The sequence below is a fragment of the Watersipora subatra genome, chromosome 10 (assembly GCF_963576615.1).
Source record: "Watersipora subatra chromosome 10, tzWatSuba1.1, whole genome shotgun sequence".
Taxonomy (NCBI): Eukaryota; Metazoa; Bryozoa; class Gymnolaemata; order Cheilostomatida; family Watersiporidae; genus Watersipora; species Watersipora subatra.
The window spans coordinates 34,120,813-34,142,560 of NC_088717.1; the positions used below are offsets into that span (position 1 = coordinate 34,120,813).

At 35.3% G+C, this 21,748-nt stretch overlaps 1 protein-coding gene across 2 annotated transcripts in view; it reads right to left on the bottom strand.

Moving 5' to 3' along the window:
• Positions 1 to 482: 482 nt before the first annotated feature.
• Positions 483 to 21,748, bottom strand: part of LOC137406618 (methylcrotonoyl-CoA carboxylase subunit alpha, mitochondrial-like) — a 59,536-nt gene continuing 38,270 nt past the window's right edge. For both annotated transcript variants that reach the window (XM_068093224.1, XM_068093223.1), the window contains 6 exons: positions 19,319 to 19,429; positions 17,216 to 17,337; positions 15,287 to 15,444; positions 8,763 to 8,956; positions 1,408 to 1,587; positions 483 to 1,058 (listed from right to left, as the gene is read on the bottom strand). In XM_068093224.1, coding sequence (XP_067949325.1) covers positions 951 to 1,058; positions 1,408 to 1,587; positions 8,763 to 8,956; positions 15,287 to 15,444; positions 17,216 to 17,337; positions 19,319 to 19,429 — 873 coding nt within the window. In that variant the 3' untranslated portion in view covers positions 483 to 950. The remainder of the gene's footprint in view (positions 1,059 to 1,407; positions 1,588 to 8,762; positions 8,957 to 15,286; positions 15,445 to 17,215; positions 17,338 to 19,318; positions 19,430 to 21,748) is intronic.

Sequence of the window (21,748 nt, forward strand, 5' to 3'; positions counted from 1 at the left end):
GTATTTCCAAGCTCCAATATTTATATGCCTGCTGTGCATACTCCTGCTCCAAGATTAAACAATAATGGAGAGATAGTTAGTATAAATCTATTATTATTCTACTACTTATGACTTTATTACTCAAAATCTGTTGTAAGTTTCATGTGTCTCGGAGACTGGAGATACTCATCAGCCATCCAACATGGCTGCTATGAAGTGGTTTATTAGCCAATCAGCTGATATAAGACAATGATTACTACCGTTACTGCCATCACTTCCTAATTAGTGTTGAGTTTACATTTTTCCACAAACGAATGTGCCAGGAAATAGTTCGCGTTTTATCGTTGATGAATTTAATCCCATCTTGAGAAGCCAATCAATCACTAACCTTAAAGATGAACATATGTAGGCATACTTGTTGAGATAAAAAGCAAAAATCTATGCAATATATTAGCGATTCCGGCCTTTGAAAGACTATCTGTGTATGTCATTGGATAAATTAATTCTTTCTCAAAATATATTTACTCCAGAAAATAAATAGTTTTATAAACAAACACCAGAGACCATCTACCAAATGAGAAGGGTTGTAAACATTCAACTAGAGATATTAGACTATAACACAATAACCACTAAGCAAAAAACCAACTTACACAATGCCTATAGATATATCTGCATCTATTATATATAAAATCTTTCCAGCAAAATATAAAAATATGGCTGCCAACTCATCAACAGTCTAGAAAAACAGAAAAGTCAGCAAACAAGAGTGAAACTGGTGGTAATAGGGGAATTACATGACAGAACTTGACAATGACAGAACTTTGCCTATACAATCCATCAGCTTACACAAATGACAGAACAGGCAACACGGTCTAGATACCCTGGACCTGACACAGGCATGTACAATTTTTTTTTGACTATGTCTCTGGTTAGACAGATAGTTTTTAGAGTAGGGTTGGGCAACTCGCTATTTAACTTTCTTCAGCGATATGAACAAGCCTTGCACCCTTTTGAACAGTTGTACCAGCCTGGAAGGGCACCGTCTCCACCAGCCCGGCTCTTGGCGCTTTGATCACATACTATTAAAGCAAATAAAAATAATAAACATGACAATAGTATATGACAACAAGTATTTTTGAGACAAAGTGCACAAACCAGTCAGAAATGACAGCTCTGGAAAAAGCCATTTGATGATTTCAGCTGTACCCTAACTTATTATGTCTATAAACGCTCATGAGGCAGCAACTGTTACACCAGAAGAGGCTCAAGAATGTGATGCTGTGGGAATGTTCAAGAATAGGACTTCAGCTGTATCCGATTTAAGAGATGTGTCTCCATTTGATGTTTCTTTGACAATGCCAAGAACAAGCTATAAACCCTCCCAAGCAGAGAAGCATAACAGGAAACGAAGTAGATTCATAGCCTCACCTCCATTTTCATAGCGATCATCACTAGCATAGGCTGGCCTTCCTCCACCCTTTCTCCTGGTTGAACGAAGACTTTGTCTACTACACCTGGCATTGGAGCCAGAGCATCGGAGAGTGTGGCTCCAGCCATATCAGAAGTTTGGTATTTAGGCAGGGGGAGAGTCAGATGTACCAACCCATGCTACAATAAACCCATGCTACAATAAAGCCATATGCTACAATAAAGCCATCCTACAATAAAACCATATGCTACAATAAAGCCATCACCAAATAAGATTGGCATATGAATCAGAAAGGAATTCTATTAGACATAGTGAAAATATGATTACCATATATTGTAAGTGTGATGCTCTTTTTTACCTCCAAAAATTCAACAGCGAAAGTATTTGGGAGCATTATAATCAAGTATGCAAAAAGTCCAAATTTGCAACATTAGCTTATGCCTAAAAATAAATCAATAATTGTAATAAGGATAAATCAATACATGTAATAAGGATAAACCAATACATGTATCAAGAATAAATCAATATATGCAATAAGAATAAATCAATAATTGTAATAAGGATAAATCAATATATGCAACAAGGATAAATCAATATATGCAATAAGGATAAATAAATATATACAATAAGGATAAATCAATATATGCAATAATGATAAATCAATATATGCAATAAGGATAAATCAATATATACAATAAGGATAAATCAATATACGCAATAAGAATAAATCAATATATGCAATAAGGATAAATCAATATATGCAATAAGAATAAATAAATATATACAATAAGGATAAATCAATATATGCAATAAGAATAAATCAATATATGCAATAAGGATAAATCAATATATACAACAAGGATAAATCAATATACGCAAGAAGAATAAATCAATATATGCAATAAGGATAAATCAATATACGCAATAAGGATAAACCAATATATATGCAATAAGGATAAATCAATATATGCAATAAGGATCAATCAATATATGCAATAAGAATCAATCAATATATGCAATAAGGATAAATCAATATATGCGATAAGAATAAATGAACATACAGTAGATGCTCGAATAGCCTATACTTTTTATAACGCAAATTCCAGATAACGTAAAGAATTTATGTCAAGTTTTTGCTTCCTACTACGTAAAAAATTCTATATAACGTAAAGTCCCAAGTCGGACGAGCTCTCATATTCATATGAATATTACTCAATTTTGCCGCACTTTTGAGAGAAAAAACGACACCCGTATAAAACTGTATCTATTATATATACACACCTTTCATGAAATTCTAGTTCGTCGTGATAGATCGTCGTATGCGTCGACAAAACAGAGAACAGCTGCTGCGCAAATGTTCATAAATACAAAGGCGATCAATTAGTGTAGATGTTACAGCATCGGTCTACCAATATGAATGTCACGAGTTGGAGCATCGTCGAAAGTGCTCTTTTATCCTAATCTTGACCTCTGGATACAGATAGACGACGAACAGGTAGCACCACTTTTTATAGTAAAATATTTTGTTGTTTGTCTTTATTGTAGATGCATAAAATATTTTCTATTAGTTTTACTTTGAAGAACAGGCTTTGCTGTTTAGAAAAAACAAGCAAATTGTTGTAATTAAACTTCGAAGATGTGCGCTTCTGATCAACTTGCTTTAAAAATAACTACAATCATGGTCTATAAAACCTGTAAGATTGATCAAAAAAGGAGAAAAAGCATTGATGCAAGCTAATAATGCTGCAGTTGCAGTACAGCCCAAAAATTAAAAGAGTCGAGTCAAAGTGAAGTTTTTCTTCTTTGCATGGCCAAAGGGGTAGGTCTGGAAAGATCTTTGAACAGATTAGGCAATTGACATGTATTGTGCTGTTCTTGTACCGTGAATTCCCTATAACGTGAACGTTCCTGGAACGGATTATTTACTTTGTAGGAGCGTTTACTGTATGTATGTGGATAAATGAATATATGCAATCAATTCTATTGTTACATTGGAATATTTTATCAATCAGTATAATACAGGGAGGGAAGTTGCAAAGGTCAAAAAATAGGACTGCCAGATTATAAGGTTCAGTAGCAATTAAGAAGTCAATTTCTGTCATTATCTACAGTCAAGTGCAACAAGTGAACGGAAGGTGTTTTGGATAAGTCGAAGTTTCTTCAACTAATTGACAATAAATCATAACGATGTTAACTTGTAGGCTAACAAAAATACAAATCTATTGTTCAGTTGAAAAATGAAAAATGTGGCTGGAAATGAAAACCGAAAATATTCTTGATGACGGTATCTTTAGCTTTGCACATCAGATTTAGAAAGTAGAAATACATGTATATGTAATGCATATGATTGCAAAACAGTTTACATGTCTAGGGAGAGGACTTGTCAGTCTAGTATTTTGCAATGATTAAGATAAATTTACAGAGTTTTTATTCTACAAAAAGCATGTAAGATTGAGGATTTTGGTCTTCTTACAGCTAGCTTATCAACCATATGGCAACTTACATGTATGATTCTGAGCCAATAAAAATAATATCTATAACAAAGATACCTTATTTTAAAAATCCAGGTAAGCAAAGTATTTCAAAATCCTAAAGAGGTTGTATTCGAATGGAAACACTTATCAAAGTTTTGGTTCATTTTACTTTCTATTCTTATATGGCATCAACAAACTACCATCCAGAGAGACGAAGTTTTGCTAAGGATGTTAGCATTGCCAGCCGCTATTCCTTTAACCATACATTTAATCATACAAAAGACCAATAAAATGCTTGGTAGTATTCCTTCATATTTATTTAAAAGAACTTAATTGTTTAACCAGTAGGAAGCAACCAATCACTGAATAATACTAGTGCTTATGAGTGTAATAAGAACGCTTGCGTTATTGATTTACACGATGAGCATTCTTGGAGTTATCCTCAACAAGTAATTTTTAATGATGTACGATCGATGCAGAAAATACTTTATTGATTAGAGGATGACCCGCTAACAAACCCAGTACACTAGGCGCTCCCACAATGTGAATAATTATAATTCGTTCCAGGAGCTTTTACATTATAGAGAATTTACGTTATAAGAACAGTACAATACATGTAAATTGTCTAATCCACTCCAAGATATTTCCAAACACACCCCTTTGACAGATCACAAATGAAAAACTTGATTTAACTCTTTTAATTTGTGAGCTGTACCGTAACTGCAGTATTATTAGTTTGCAACAATAACTGTGATTGCGGGAATTCTATAACAAGTTGATGGGGACTGCCCATTTTTGTCGTTCATTTACAACCATTTGCTTATTTTTTTAAACGACAAAGTCTATTCTGCAAGGCGAAAATGATAACAAATATTTTGTATGACTACAATAGGGCAAACAACAAAATATTTTCACTATAAAAAGCGGTTCCATCTGTTCGTCGTCTATCTAAATCCAGGGGGTCAAGGTAATAAAAATCACTTTCAACTATACTCCAACTCGTGTCATTCATATTGGGAGACCGACGGTGTAACACCAGCACGAATCTATCGCCTTAAAGTATTTATAATCACTTGGGCAGCTATCCTATGCTCTGATTTGTCGACACATTTGATGATCTATTCCGACGAACTAGAATTTCGCGAAAGTTATACACTATATACGCAATAGATATAACGCTATGCGTACATCATTTTTTCTTCCGCAAGTGCGGAGAGATAAACTAACTTTTCATTCAATTTTGAAAACCCATCTGACGACACTTAACGTTATATGTTTTCTTTTACGTAGTATGAAGCAAAAACTCCACATAAATTTCTTACATTATCAGAAATTTAGGTTATAGGAGCGTCTACTGTAAATACATTTTTAGCGTTCTCTGAACACATTTGTTGAATAGCTTACCTAGGCATTACAGTAGCCCATTAAGATCGATTAAGTTATAAAAAATACTGGGCAGCAGTGTTTAGCGATGAATTGAGAGGGCTGCTCTTATCTGCTGTCAACAAACCCAGCGCGTATGGTGTACATAATCGGTACAAACAACTACCACAATTCCCTATACCTTGAGTATGGCATCAGAAGCAGGGTTGCCTCGGTCTAAACTACCGGTTTAAACCGAGTGGTTTAAACCAGCCCGAAAAAAACCGGTTTTTATGGTTTTTTTCATTATTTTTTGTGAAAAACATAATATTTTAAGCTCCTATAGTGGTTCATGTGCGGTAGAAATGCAATTATATGTAATTATCAGCTGTGGAAGTTTATTTAGGACACCGTAGTAAATTGATGGCAGAGTTCAAGTTGAAACTACATGAAATCCTAGCACAACAATGAATTAATGAATTTCATTTTCAATTGGTTTTATCAAGTGATATGATGATCTCTTTACTGATGAAATATAAAAACCATGTGAAATCTAATCCAATCATCGTCTCTAATAATGAATGAATACTTTCTCAAGTCTGGCCAGTGAGAAAGGATTACTTACAATTAGAAATTAAAACAATAAAATCATTTTGGAAAAAAGCTTTAAGTTTGCAAACTAATATTTCATTTATTGGGCACAAACCAAAGTAGTTGGATTGTTAAAATTCAGTTTATCAAGTTTTTTGTGTTTTGAAAAGTTAAAGTTGTGCCTCAAATTTCCAAGATGCCTCGCAAACAGGATCCCGTTTGGCAGTTTTTCACTCGAACTGCAAAAGGCAAAGGTTTCAAGGCAAAATGTAATAGGTGTGCTGTCGTAACGCAAGGTCATGCAGATAGGCTTAGAGCTCACGTAGCAAGATGTCAAGCTGACAACACCAATTTAGACAGTGATGCTAATATTCAGGTGATAGAAGTTGAGTCATCTGCCACTGCTCCAAACACTAGCAATGCATCTGCATTATGCTCTGCTCTACACTACCACATGACTAATCACTTGGATTAAAGTTCCTACTTATACATAGAGCTGTATGTAAATCATTCACTTTATGTGATAAGATTTCTGCTCTGTATTTCATCGATCATGTTTGATTTAAGGCTCATTCTAAAGTTTCCATATGTTTTCTCTCTTTTTTCCCATAACAACTCCCACAGTACCATCTTTAACAGATGATTCCACATATGTATGTTCAATACTCAATCATGCAACTATAGTAAGCGATGTTAATTAAACTTGAAATTGCAAAAACCTTGGTAAAATTATAAAAACCATAAAAATCGGTTTAAACCATAAAAACCGGTTTAAACTAAAAAAAGTGTTTTTTTCCGGTTTTTTCATAAAAACTGTGGTTTTTTCCAACCCTGAATTCAGAAGGCATTATAAAACGTACTACCTTTGATGAAGTGACTTTAACTTCACAATGAAATGTTTGTTAAATTATTTCTACTTTTGCCTTGAATAAATTATTCCTTATTTGAAACACAAAATGCATGGATAAAGTTGAAATACCCTTTCATAAGTATGAATTGCACTCTTTGATATAAACAGATGAAAGAATTGGCTAATGATCGGAGCTACACATTGAAATCCTAATTTTGTGAATAAGGAGCAAACGAGGAGTTGTGTTTTCTCATCATTATTAATTACAAAGCCTTTTCTCATTCCTTGTCAACCTAATTAAAAGCATGCGACCAACTTGTTCATCCCTTGTAAATATGAATTAGGCATGTTATCTATCTCCCGAGGCTATATTCCCTGAAAGACTGCTTTACCTTATAACCAGTTAGATATGAGCGCTTGGGGACATTTTTGATGGTTCACAACGAAGAACTATAAATATGTTTTTAAATAATTTGCTTGTGAAAAATTTTGTCTCTACATTTTTTCAATGAAAATTTAACCCTTTGAACCCTAATGGTCATTATTCCGGTATTGCGTAGGTGTGTCAAAAACTATAGCAGCCAGAATGCCGACATTCACATGACCCTGTTTCCAACAGCTGCTTGTAAGTAACAGGATAAACCAATCAAATTAATTCTAGCACAAAATGCTAGACCAGAGATTTCACTTCCATTTGTAACAGTTTTCAAATATCTTTATCTACTTCCTATAATAACAAATGTTATTAGAATGATGTCGCGAAAAGATCGATGCAACTCATTCGTTGGTAGGTCATGGATGATTATGATGATGCAAATAAAAAATAATTTTCTAGTTTGATTGAGTCACGAAATGATGAGCGTGTGCTCGATGGATATGATACTACTGTAAATAGTTTTACGAGTTTTTTTGAAATCGCACAATTTTTTATAGTTTTAGCCCAAATAATAAGGAAATACTGTTTTTTTCTGTTTGATGACATTTGCTGAGGGTTGTCCGACTTTTTACTAGAGTTTTACTAAATATTATTGTATTATGAGCACATTTAGACATATTTGTTAAAAGTTTAAAAACTTCGGATCGTTGGACAAATCGCCCAGGAATGGCCAGTGTTACTGACACACATTGACAGGAATGGCCAGGGTTACTGACACACATTGACAGGAATGGCCAGGGTTACTGACACACATTGACAGGAATGGCCAGTGTTACTGACAGACATTGACAGGAATGGCCAGTGTTACTGACACACATTGACAGGAATGGCGAGGGTTACTGACACACATTGACAGGAATGGCCAGGGTTACTGACACACATTGACAGGAATGGCCAGTGTTACTGACATACATTGACAGGAATGGCCAGGGTTACTGACACACACATTGACAGGAATGGCCAGGGTTACTGACACACATTGACAGGAATGGCCAGGGTTACTGACACACATTGACAGGAATGGCCAGGGTTACTGACACACATTGACAGGAATGGCCAGGGTTACTGACACACATTGACAGGAATGGCCAGGGTTACTGACACACATTGACAGGAATGGCCAGGGTTACTGACACACATTGACAGGAATGGCCAGGGTTACTGACACACATTGACAGGAATGGCCAGGGTTACTGACACACATTGACAGGAATGGCCAGGGTTACTGACACACATTGACAAGAATGGCCAGGGTTACTGACACACATTGACAGGAATGGCCAGGGTTACTGATACACATTGACAGGTATGGCCAGTGTTACTGACACACATTGACAGGAATGGCAAAGGTTACTAACACACATTGACAGGAATGGCCAGGGTTACTGACACACATTGACAGGAATGGCCAGGGTTCAAAGAGTTAAAAGATAGAAGAGGAATGACAAAAAAACTATAATGATGCTGGAGAGTAAAAAAAGGCAGGAATTGGACCCACTCGCTGCTAAGCATGATCGGCGACTCAGATACTTTGGTCAGTGAAAGTTTAACTGAAAATAAAACCACTTTTAGTCAATAAATGCAGATTCCTACTCTATCCCTTGATCAATAAACAAGGGGTTGTCTTAAAACTGTACTTACCTCTGTAAATAAGTAGACATTATTATCCATAACAACTGCATCACATTTGAGTACCCGTCCATTGGACTCCACCACGGCAGTGCTCCTTCCGGTCTTCTCACACTCGATCATCTTTCCTTCAATTCTTGACAGCACATCACCCTCTGATATGCTCAATGAACCATCTCCATGGGAGACAACTCGTAATTTCCTGTCTAAAAAGGTGAGATGAAATGTCTTAAAGATACACAAACACTAAACAAAATGATGAAGTCGAAGTAGCCTAAACGAAACAGAGCAATAAATGTAGAATCAGAAAAAAAACATATTTGCTGGCTATTTAAAAATATTTGTTATCTCTAACTCGAGCTGTAAAAGTCATATGTCTTATTCGAAATTACACGAGGTTTCGGTTTCTAAAAATTAAACCAATGTTATTCCATTTATAAATTCACACTGTATTATATATTAAATATTGGTTTTAAGTTATTTTTACATTAAAAAATGTTTTAAATTATCCAAAAAGACATAAAATTAGCAAAATAAAATGAGCATTTTACAACCTCACCTAAAATCTACACCATCATTATCATACTCAAGACAACCAATCAATCACTAAAGGGCTACAAGGATAAACAATCCAACCATAACACAACAATCAGATCAAAGATATGCGTTCATTTTCTGTTCAGTTAATTTATTGATACCAGCGGGTCTGATGAAAATTGTCATTTCTTTGTTATTATCAAGAACATAACAGTTCACTATTCTGTAGCATGCAATAGGTTTCAATTATTCTTGCCTAAGCCTCCAATCTAGTTCAAATAGGAAGCCTTAATATTCGAGGAAGTAAATTTTAGGCGACTAAGATGCCAACTGACCCAGCTGAGGGAGCATGTAACAAAATCGGAAAGATAGCACTGTCTATGGTACACAAACACTGCTTTGACTGACACAGATGAAGGTCTCTCGTAGCTAAGCTTTTAAATACGGTTGAACAGTAAAGAAAATACCTGATAATTCCAGTGAGAAATGTGGGATAAGGAGAGAACAGAGCAGGCAGAATGAAAGGGGCGGGATGCAGGGAATAGAAAAGGGGAACAAGGAGGAATGAATAGATGCAAGAACAGTGGTGAAGGAATCAGGTGGACTAAGTGGCGGGAAGGGCAGCATGTCGAAGGGCGGACGAGACAGTATACACAATACAATTTATAGTAGCTATTTAAACCCTAAAAAGGTTGCAACCGGAAATCGTCACGACTTTTCAAACTCCAACAAGGATTATTTTTGTTTTATAAATCCGCATCAATGAAATCATTTATACTGGTTGATGCCATTTTAAGTTTAATAAACCATTGTCAAGACAACCTATTTATAACAATTGATCATAAGGAACCAGTTGTAATATTTATGTTATCAATAGGACTTCAGCACTTCCATCATCATATTTCTCAAAAAGGTGGTGTGTTTGAGGTCTTATACAAATACTAAAATAATTTCAAAAACACACAAACAGGTTTCTAACTTGATACTTTAGTTACTAAATTTTAGAATTTGAATGCATAATCAAAAACTCGCTTGTAATGCCCACCTTATAATGGCATCTGAAAACTTCGGTGGAAAGAAATTTGAAGGCATGAGAAATGCTCAATGTGACTAATATTACTTTGAGAAAAAGTAAACTTCTAACGGTTAGCCTTTTCCTGTGAAAAGGTGCATATTCATCTTATTCACAGGAAAAAATAACAACCCAGTTTGGGTGATATAGCAATCTCTTGTAAACAACAGTTTGGATGTTTTAAATTTTCGGAGGTGCATGATTTCTTCTAGAGAGTTCCCTGCCTAGTCAGGTTTTGTGAACATATTTACAAATCACAACTTGCAGGATTCATCAAATCTGGCAAAGAAAACATGTTAGCTTAAAACATCACTTTATGGTCTCAAAGAGTCCTTTAAATGCTGGCAGGAAACATTCGATTGATATTTCAAACTATTCAGTTTTACCTAGTCAACTGCTGATAGCTGAGTATATATCGGATAGACAAACATGCAGATAATAATTACACGCGTGAGCATTGATGATCTGAACACTGAGACAGAATCTGAGCTGTGGCTGAAGGAAGTTAAGCACGTGCTCTCTCGATGTTTCACAAAAACTCGTCTATGTGAAATACACCATTGGCTTAGTGTAGTTACTGAAAGAGGACACAGCTCCCTACAACTAAACCAAAAATGATTCACCCAGCAGCTATACCAGAAATTCAATAAGGAACAAGTGCGTCTTATGTTAAGCTAATTTGTGATGATCTTGGCTTATATATCAATCGATCGTCGATAGTTTATGCTGCCTGATTGATTGGATAGACACGACTGAAGCAGTGGAACTGTTAGCTATGTTCAATGTGTGTACCACAAGAACGCATGACTGATTGTTGTTCTGGTTGTTGATCTGCTGTTGACAAAGCAAGATAAACCGATGATGGCATACACAGATGCAGGCTATGCTATCGATGCAGACAGACATCCCAAGTCTAGAGAGTTTTTTTTTAATGCTGGCAGAATCGACAAGCTAGTGCAGCAAGTTTTAAACCTTCATCGCATTCTGCCCAACAGACTCTGCGTATACGTCTGTTCGATGGGATTAGTGAACGCATAGGGCTATGACAGCTGATAAAAGATGTTAGACGTAAGAACTCAACCCGTTCTACTATATCAAGACTTCACCGATTAGAGCTGTTGGTCGACGAAGGTATAAGGGTCAATTGTTAAAACGACGAAAGTGTATTTGATGTCAAAAAATCTGAGTTCAGATTTTTTTATAACGAAAAAACATGATACATTTGTACGAACTGCGTTGCAATTTTTAACAAAAATTATCACAAATTATAAATAAACGACAGCTTTCGTTCTACGGTATCACTTTACACATCTTTCATCGCTTTCCGATTATCAATAGAACGACTTTCCAATAACATATTGTTTTCGTATATTCTGAATATGTCCATTTCTCATTGTATTGTGTGCATTTCTGTCTCATTCATACAAAGAGGGTGCGATATTGTCTTTATCAGTCATAGAAGTTTTGGCTATAAAAAACTAACGGGGAATCGCTGTACTATACGCATCAACAACCAATCACTGAATTTATATGTATCAACGATCAATCGCTGTTTTATACGCATCAACGATCAATTGCTGTACTATATGCATAAATGATCAATCGCTGTACAACATGCACCAACGATCAATCACTGTACTATACGTATCAACGATCAGTCGCTGCACTATACGTATCAGCGATCAATCGCTGTACTATACGCATCAATGATCAATCGCTGTACTACACGCATCAACGATCAACCGCTGCACTATACGCACCAACACTCAATCCGCCACAGCAACAGCTCATAGCAATAAAACCAGTAAACGGACTAAATTCACATCCGTAAAATATCATATTGTTTGTGAAGCCATAGAGAATGAAGATGTTCATACTGAGTTCTGTCCATCCACTGACAACATCGCGGATTTAGTAATGAAACCAATACCTAATGACATATTCACTATGTACTGACATGAGCTATGCGTAGGTTACGATTACAGTCTGACCGACACAACCTACAGTAGGTTTAGAGACAACATAGTTTTTCTGTTCCTAGTTCATGACCACTTTACAGTTTTAAACTTTAAATCATAAACTGAGTGGGAGTATTGTAACTAACTATGTGTAAGTTTTAACCCTTTGACAGGAGTAGCGACATTGGTTTCACCGCTCACTCTCCCACGAGCACAGCTTCATTTATATCACTTGCATGAGTATTTTGTTAAATCAGTTTTTCATATACAGTAAATAAGCCATTCCAGGAACGTTTAAAGGTTACAGGGAATTCACACTATACGAACCGTAAAATACATGCAAATTGCCTTATCCATTCCAAGATATTTCCAAATGTACCTCGTTGACCATACAAAAAAGAAAAACTACACTTAACTTTTCAATGGGCTCGCATCGACAAGTTTTCTCCGTTTCCTGATTATATCTACTGGTTTTATAGACCATGATTGAAGTAATTTTACAAGAAGTTGATGGGGAGTGCATATACATAGTTTATCAAACCAATCAACATCCACGTACAATGATTTGTTTAGTTTTTCTAGACAGCAACATCTATTCGACAAGGTAAAACTAATAACAAATATTTTATATGTCTACATGAAAATCGTTTTTTACTGCAAAATGAAAAGTGTCTAGCTGTTCGTCGTCTATCTCGATCCAAAGATCAAGGTTAGGATGAAATAGCTATTGATGATACTCTAACTCGTGACATTCAGATCGCTAGGAAGACTGTAACGCCTGCACCAATCGGTTGCCTCTGAGTATTTATGAACAATTACGCGGCTACATATTCTCCCTTTTTGTGGACACATCTGAATATCTATCACAAAGAACTAGAATGTCATGGGAGTTGTGTATATAATAAACATAATGCTATACATTTGTCATTTTCTCTCAAAAGTGCGGAGAGATATGTTACCATTCAAATCGCATCTGAGAACTTGCCAGGACCTGACACTTTGCTATCTGGAATTGAACTTATAGGAGGTATACATTATAGGAGCATCTATTGAACATCAAAGCTTCAGACCGAGTCAAACGAAAAACTCTTTGGATAAAATATATTAAACTTACAGAATTTTTACTTACCTCAATCGTGTTACTTTAAAATTTTCCAAAATAGAAACAAACAATTTATCGCATGGCGATATTCATTTTGCCTGTGTCAGAGTTTTTGGAGATTAGTTTTTCATACACGTCGAAGCATCAGATCGAATCAAACAAGGGACTATTTTGTCAGCACATATTAGACTGATGAAACTCTTGATTAACTCAATCATTTTATTTTCAAAATTTTGAGGAAAAAACGAAAAACTTTGAAGCTGGACATGCAATAAAAATGGCTTCCAAGCGCTAGTACTTCATACGTAGCGGCTGCAAAGACTTCTAATCTTTCATCAAAATGTTTTAGTGCTTCAGATCAGGATGTGAACCAGCCTATGGACAAACTGTCTTAGCTTAAGACAGTGGATCGGATTTAGGCTCAAGTGATTTCAATTCAGACTGTACTTATGATTATTCTAACAAGCGATATTTATGACAAGCTAGTCACTATTATCAAGGCAACCACAACAATTAGTAAGCCATAATTATGCTGTTAACACCTCATTGCAGCGACTCAAAATTAATAATAATAATTTAAATACTGATATGCGTCTAGTCATTAATAATCTTAGAAATGAACCTTAGTAAGATGCAGACATTGATGACGCGCTAGGGCTGAGTAGCCTCATGTTGGAAAATAATATATACATATATTTGAAATTGTGGTGAAACCAATTGCATCCCTGAAAAGTTCATATACATTTAAATCCAATCACGTCATTATTAGTATGACTTTGCAGAGAATTTTCTACTGATCATTTATACTGTATATATACATATATATGCATATATATATATATATATATATATATTTATATATATATATATATATATATATGTATCTATGTACCTGTGTCTGTTCATCTGACCAGTTATAGCGATAAAGTTTCAGAAATGCAAAATAGGCTTCGTACTGGATTTGAACTTTGTACCTCTAGTTCTGGAAGAATTAGCTTGCCGATTAAACCACACAAACTACTTGCAATACAACGGATTATTAGTGGTCATATAGTCATTACATCAGTTAAAATACTCCTGCTAAAGAAAATTTTTTATTGGTTATTACTAGCATGATTGATCATTAACGATTAGAAAGTTGGCTTCAAACACAGCTATTGTGATAGTAAAGACTTAGCCTCCTGGTTTGCTAGCTTACCAGGTAAGTTACTCAAATTCAGTGAGTAATTATTTTATTACCCATGCAACACCGGGCATGCAGCTCGTAGTTCATAAAAATTAAACATACGGTTTTTGAGTTATGAATAGATTAGTGAACGTAAAACATGATGACCCCCTTTCTTTGAATCTAATTTGCCTCAGGAGGAAAAACTCTGAAAACAAATTTGCAAAAGGGTTAATTTTTCGGAGCTGCACCCTTCACTTTTCAGATTTGCTTACTCATGTTTATTCGTATGTACCCCTATATGTAGTCAACGATGCATTCCTCCTCCCTTTTTCATATTTGTAGACCAAGCTTGTATGTACTGAATAAGCCTAAAAAATTAGAGAGTTTGTAAAGACTGTTTTTCACAGAAAAACAGCCTTTACAAACTGCTCTAAGACTTTGGACAATATTAAGCTGGACCTGAAGGTTAAAAGAGATTCAACTTTGAAAACATACAAAATATTTTCAATGCCTGAGCCTAGCCTAAACCCACCTTATAATTACTAACAATTTTGTTATCTTCATATCAGTTATTTGGAGTGTTTCCATAGACTGTGCCTAAACTAGTGCTAGAATGAATAGAGAACTACTGCTTGAGAATAGCAAACAGGAGTGTATTGGGCAGACAATTGCTAACTGACAATAGACACTGCAAAGCACCTGTAGAATTGTGTTGAAGGGTGATAATCTCTTCCTTGTTGTGGTTGAACCTGGCACTGGCTAGTGAACTAAATGCTCCTGTGTTATTGGGTGAGCCGATCCTTCTGTTTGATAAGAGACAGGTGACAGCCAAAAGCAGTTCCTCATGCGTAACGTCCCTATAGTATGACAGGAATAATGCAACGTTATGATAAACAACGCATAGGGAAAGGGGGAAGCCTTTGTAGCAAATATATAGCACGATGATAGAAGAGTTACAGAAAAAATGATAAGGAAGAAATGTGACTATGAAGACAGCTGTCAGGTAAAAACCGACAAAAAGAACAGTTCAAAAATGAAATCCCAACAAGTATGACACAGCAATAAAATAAAAACGCCTAGACACAGAGAGCAGCCCAGTGTTATTCCAACAAAATAATACCGGTAATAATAATAAAATACTGTAGCTTAAAGAGTCCTCACGATCTGACCAAAATAGTCAGCGAATAAAGGTAAGACCGATGTACCCAGTTTCTACCTAACGAAGCCAAAGACAGTGGATGAAAAACTGTTTTGAATTTTCGATGGAAATTTAAAAACTAGTCTAACAGGCTGGCAATAGAAGTGAAAACAATGTATTGCTATTATTATCTTTATAGTTATTTGCAGATGCAGATGTCTGACGTTTGCTAAGACCAAAGAAGAAACAACCATCTTGTGCTTTCTATTAAAATGAACTATAACTAGGCTGAGGTACAAGGTTGCGGCATAGACTCATTCAGAGTAACACCGCAATAGCCTAATATTCCCATTGATTAGGTTAATTATTACATCGGTACAACTTGAATGATGATGAGGCCAAGATCAATAATATTTCTTCAACTTAAAGGAGTTGCCTTCTCACAAGAACAAAAAATAATCAGCAATATGAGTATTTCCTGAATGTAAAACGTCAAGACTTCAGCCAAGACAGCTGGAGCTACAAAGCATCGGGTATCAACTAATAGTATCTTTGATACTATAACCATATGAAATGCCTCGCCAAACAATTGATCCGAGTCAACCCAGTCTCTGCTAACAGATTTGCCAATCAATCACTATAAAAATACTGTTAAAATTTAAACACATAATACAACAGAGCAGACAAAATAAGCAGTAGCATTTAACCACTACAGTATGTTTGACTGCAATTATCTTGATCAATTATCTCATCAATTGATGAGAAACCATCGTTCTTAACACCGTCGTTATTCTTGATGATAAACGATAAGAAATCCATGACTAGTTTATATAAACCTTGATTAAAGCGTTCTTAACATTTGTTGGCAACAGTTTGGCAATTGGAGCACAAATACCCGCAAACTATTAAACAGAAAACTTAGAGTTGTCCTATCCTTTGTTCTTACAAAATTAGAAAAGAAGTAAATCACGTATTAGATGATATTCTACTGAAGTTTCTCAAATACAAAATATCACTTGTGCTCATAAATATTCTATTAATCATCTGGTTTGAGCACTTGAAGATTAGCTTGTTCGCTACAAAACAAAAGTACCTTCTGCAGTAAACATACACAACATGAATACACCAAACAGACCAAATCACCACGGTACTAATAGGGTTAACAATGTATCGCACAGAGCTACAGAAGTAACGTTTAACTTTTTGTATACAATAAAGAGTTACAATGGTTTCAGGCCAAACTGGCACAGCCTGATTTAAACTACCAGAGCAGAAGTGACCTAATGCACGCCTGCTATGTTGCAGTGTGAATTGGTCCTAAGTGAGCTAGTGACAGGGTCAGCCTGTAAAAAGAAGAGGACCTTGGTGTCAGTCAGCGGGCTAGAATACTGTATTGCATGCTTCAAACCAGACTTCTAAGGAAATAGACTAACCAGCATCGGCATTATTCATATCTGTTTAGCAGCAATTAGTTAGACTATATCACTGACCTCTTCGGAAAGAGTGAGTCATTGTGTTGAGAAATGAATGATGTGTGCACATTCCCTAGCTGAAACTCTGGGTGTTTGGCAAGACTCAGCATGAAGTTGATGTTGGTATTCAGGCCTATTATCTAGAAATACAATGTCACTGTCTTACATAACAGAACTGTATGGATACTGTATAACATACTAGAGCTGTATGGATACTGTCTTACATAACAGAGCTGTATGGATACTGTATAACATAACAAAGTTGTATGGATACTGTATAACAAAACAGAGCTGTAGGGATACTGTATAACATAACAGAACTGTATGGATACTGTATAACATAACAGAGCTGTAGGGATACTGTATAACATAACAGAACTGTATGGATACTGTATAACATAACAGAGCTGTATGGATACTGTCTTACATAACAGAGCTGTAGGGATACTGTATAACATAACAGAGCTGTATGGATACTGTATAACATAACAGAGTTGTAGGGATACTGTATAACATAACTGAGCTGTATGGGTACTGTATGACATACTAGAGCTGTATGGATACTGTATAACATAACAAAGCTGTATGGATACTGTATAACAAAACAGAGCTGTAGGGATACTGTATAACATAACAGAACTGTATGGATACTGTATAACATAACAGAGCTGTAAGGATACTGTATAACATAACAGAACTGTATGGATACTGTATAACATAACAGAACTGTATGGATACTGTCTTACATAACAAAGTTGTAGGGATACTGTATAACATAACTGAGCTGTATGGGTACTGTATAACATAACAGAACTGTATGGATACTGTATAACATAACAGAGCTGAAGGGATACTGTATAACATAACAGAGCTGAAGGGATACTGTATAACAAAACAGAGCTGTAGGGATACTGTATAACATAACAGAACTGTATGGATACTGTATAACATAACAGAGCTGAAGGGATACTGTATAACATAACAGAGCTGTATGGATACTGTCTAACATAACAGAGCTGAAGGGATACTGTATAACATAACAGAGCTGTAGGGATACTGTATAACATAACAGAGCTGTAAGGATACTGTATAACATAACAGAACTGTATGGATACTGTATAACATAACAGAGCTGAAGGGATACTGTATAACATAACAGAGCTGAAGGGATACTGTATAACATACCAGAGCTGTAGTTTTATAAACTTACTTAGCCTGTGATCATTTATTTTGGCTGAAATATTACCCTAATAACAAGTAAGACATGCGCTATATATTGGTGCTATTGATATTATTAATAAACAGATCAATTGATGAACAGAACTGCAATGGAATAATACACTGCAACAACTGACTGGGGCAATAAAAGTAGTCATGTTGAGGTAGTGCTCAAGCGTGTGGAGCTTTCGCAACATCATCAGGTTGATTCATGGTAAAACAAATAAAAGTTGAATCTTTGTAAAAAACATATAAGATTTGATAAATATATCAATGGTAACACAAATTCTCTAGTAGCTGATAAACTATAGGCCTGCCTAAAATTGCAATCTTGTCTGACAGACGATCCACGTGAAACAAACATGTTGAATGTTAACTACTAATAACCACCTTTATTGAACTATAACTGAAGCTTATGACCTGTTAATCATGGACTTGAAGCAAACGATCATAAAATATACATTGAGTACAATACATGGTGAGTTGTCCACCTTCGCAATTGTTCTATAATGCAAGAGAAGACAACTCATGATTTTAGGGTGTATTAATCCTTATAAAGCATTTTGCAGCTTGTTTTAAACAGACGTGCTGTTAAGTCTTCAAAACACCAGTCACAGATTTACTTGACATGTCAAAACTTTTACAAGATTTTAGGAAAAAAATGGCTAGCCAAGTCTGCAATACTGCTAAATCCAACTATTTCAAAGGAATAATTGAATACTGCTTAGGACACAAATAATAGAAACAGACAGACATTACAAACATATAAGGACTAGCATAGAATAGTTATTCTAAATTATTATATGTAGTATTTGTTATATAAATATATACTGTAAGGGGACGAGGGCATTAGACAGGGAAAAAGAGATGTTGGATGCTAAACAATGCAAGGCAAAAGTTCACCTGGTATCTCTGAAGAGCCGATATAAGCCTTGAAAGGGCGGTAGGTCGGTCCTCCCCCCAAACAACCAACTTGGCAATCATAGGATCATAGTGTACAGAAACCTCATCTCCCTGAATGACATCAATAACAACTGAGTAAATTATAATGATCAAGCATAAGTTTATTGTTACACAACTGACAGGAGATAGAACCATAGATACTCAAGGGTCTCGTAAACATGCAAAAACATTGTACCGTAATATTTCGAGATATGAGTGTTCCGACACAAAAATGATTTGAATTATGAGGAAAAATCTGAGCAAAATTTCTTTGAATTACGAAAAAAATTTGAAAAACAAGCATGAGATACATATACATGTAGTTCTCGATGTGGCCACCAGACAACCAAGTATGCAAGATGCCACTTATGAGAAGAGCGTCACTCAGGGGTTTTTGGTCAGATCAAGTTGAAAATGTTTTAAAAAAGACCTGATGTAAATCTAGGTAAGCGAGTCAAAATGTGAGGCTAAAAAAAGCCGAGCCGAAAGAACAAATGTAAAAAAATGAAGGTCAAAGTGAAATTAGAATTAAGTTAAAAGTAAACTAAGATTAAAACTTATTTTAGGTGTCTGTATGATATGCTAATCCCATTTAAGTTAAGTTTAAAGTTTATGTTACGTAGTGTCACAGTACTGTTCATAATAATGCCTCATTTTCTTGCAGATCATAACCATTGGACAGGTATTTGTAATTTTATGAGAGTAAGTGTTAAATTAGTCTTTAAAATCATGTTTTTCCGTAGCAATATCATGTTTTAGGTGTTTTTTTAGATGGGAAAAGATTAATTTGTATTTAGTTGTTTTGTATTTGAAAATTCGATTTGAACTATCCGAGTGATTTGACCTGAGCTCAGTCCTGGAACGCATTGAGCTCATATCTCAAGGTATTACTGTACATGCAATTGAAATACTAAATTAAGTCAGAATTTTTGTTCATAGAATTTCTATCTTATATGCAAGTGTTTTCAAAGATGACCTAATTTCAATTCAATTGTGATTGAGCCTAATGCATGCATTATGCACTTGTGTCCACACATAGTTTACTTTGGTAAATATATCTCAATTCAAATTTTGTTAAAAAACAAGCATAAATTAATTGAAAACAAGTAGAACTAGAGGAATATACAAAACCTCTGTAAATATGCCAGTAACCAAACTATCAGATGATATATCCCAAATAGGTATCAACAGGTTGACTCAAGACAAACTATTGACTGAATGCCAAATTCTTTCAAACTTTTTCATTCTTTTATTCATTCTTGCAAAAAGCTACATTTTTCATTAGAAGCAAAACGCATATGATGACTTATGGCATGCCTTTGCTTATAAAAATAAAAAATATTCTAGAAATACCTAATGGCCAAGGAATGTCTTGTGACCTAAGAATATCTAGTGATCTAGGAATATCTAGTGGCCTAGGAATATCTAGTGATCTAGAAATGGCTAGTGACCTAGGAATACCTAATGATCTAGGAATATTTAGTGGCCTAAGAATATCTAGTGATCTAGGAATATCTAGTGATCTAGGAATATCTAGTGGCCTAGGAATATCTAGTGATCTAGGAATATCCAGTGACCTAGGAATATCTAGTGATCTAGGAATATCTAGTGGCCTAGGAATATCTAGTGATCTAGGAATATCTAGTGACCTATGAATATCTAGTGGCCTAGGAATATCTAGTGGCCTAAGAATATCTAGTGGCCTAGAAATATCTAGTGGCCTAGGAATATCTAGTGACCTAGGAATATCTAGTGATCTAGAAATGGCTAGTGACCTAGGAATACCTAATGATCTAGGAATATTTAGTGGCCTAAGAATATCTAGTGATCTAGGAATATCTAGTGATCTAGGAATATCTAGTGGCCTAGGAATATCTAGTGATCTAGGAATATCCAGTGACCTAGGAATATCTAGTGATCTAGGAATATCTAGTGGCCTAGGAATATCTAGTGATCTAGGAATATCTAGTGACCTATGAATATCTAGTGGCCTAGGAATATCTAGTGGCCTAAGAATATCTAGTGGCCTAGGAATATCTAGTGACCTAGGAATATCTAGTGATCTAAAAATGGCTAGTGACCTAGGAATATCTAGTGATCTAGGAATATTTAGTGGCCTAAGAATATCTAGTGATCTAGGAATATCTAGTGATCTAGGAATATCTAGTGGCCTACGAATATCTAGTCACCTAGGAGTATCTAGTGGCCTAGGAATATCTAGTGACCTAGGAATATCTAGTCACCTAGAAAAATCTAGTGATCTAAGAATATCTAGTGATCTAAGAATATCTAGTGACCTATGAATATCTAGTGGTCTAGGAACATCTAGTGATCTAGGTATACCTAGTGGCCTAGGAATATCTAGTCACCTAGGAATATCTAGTGACCTAG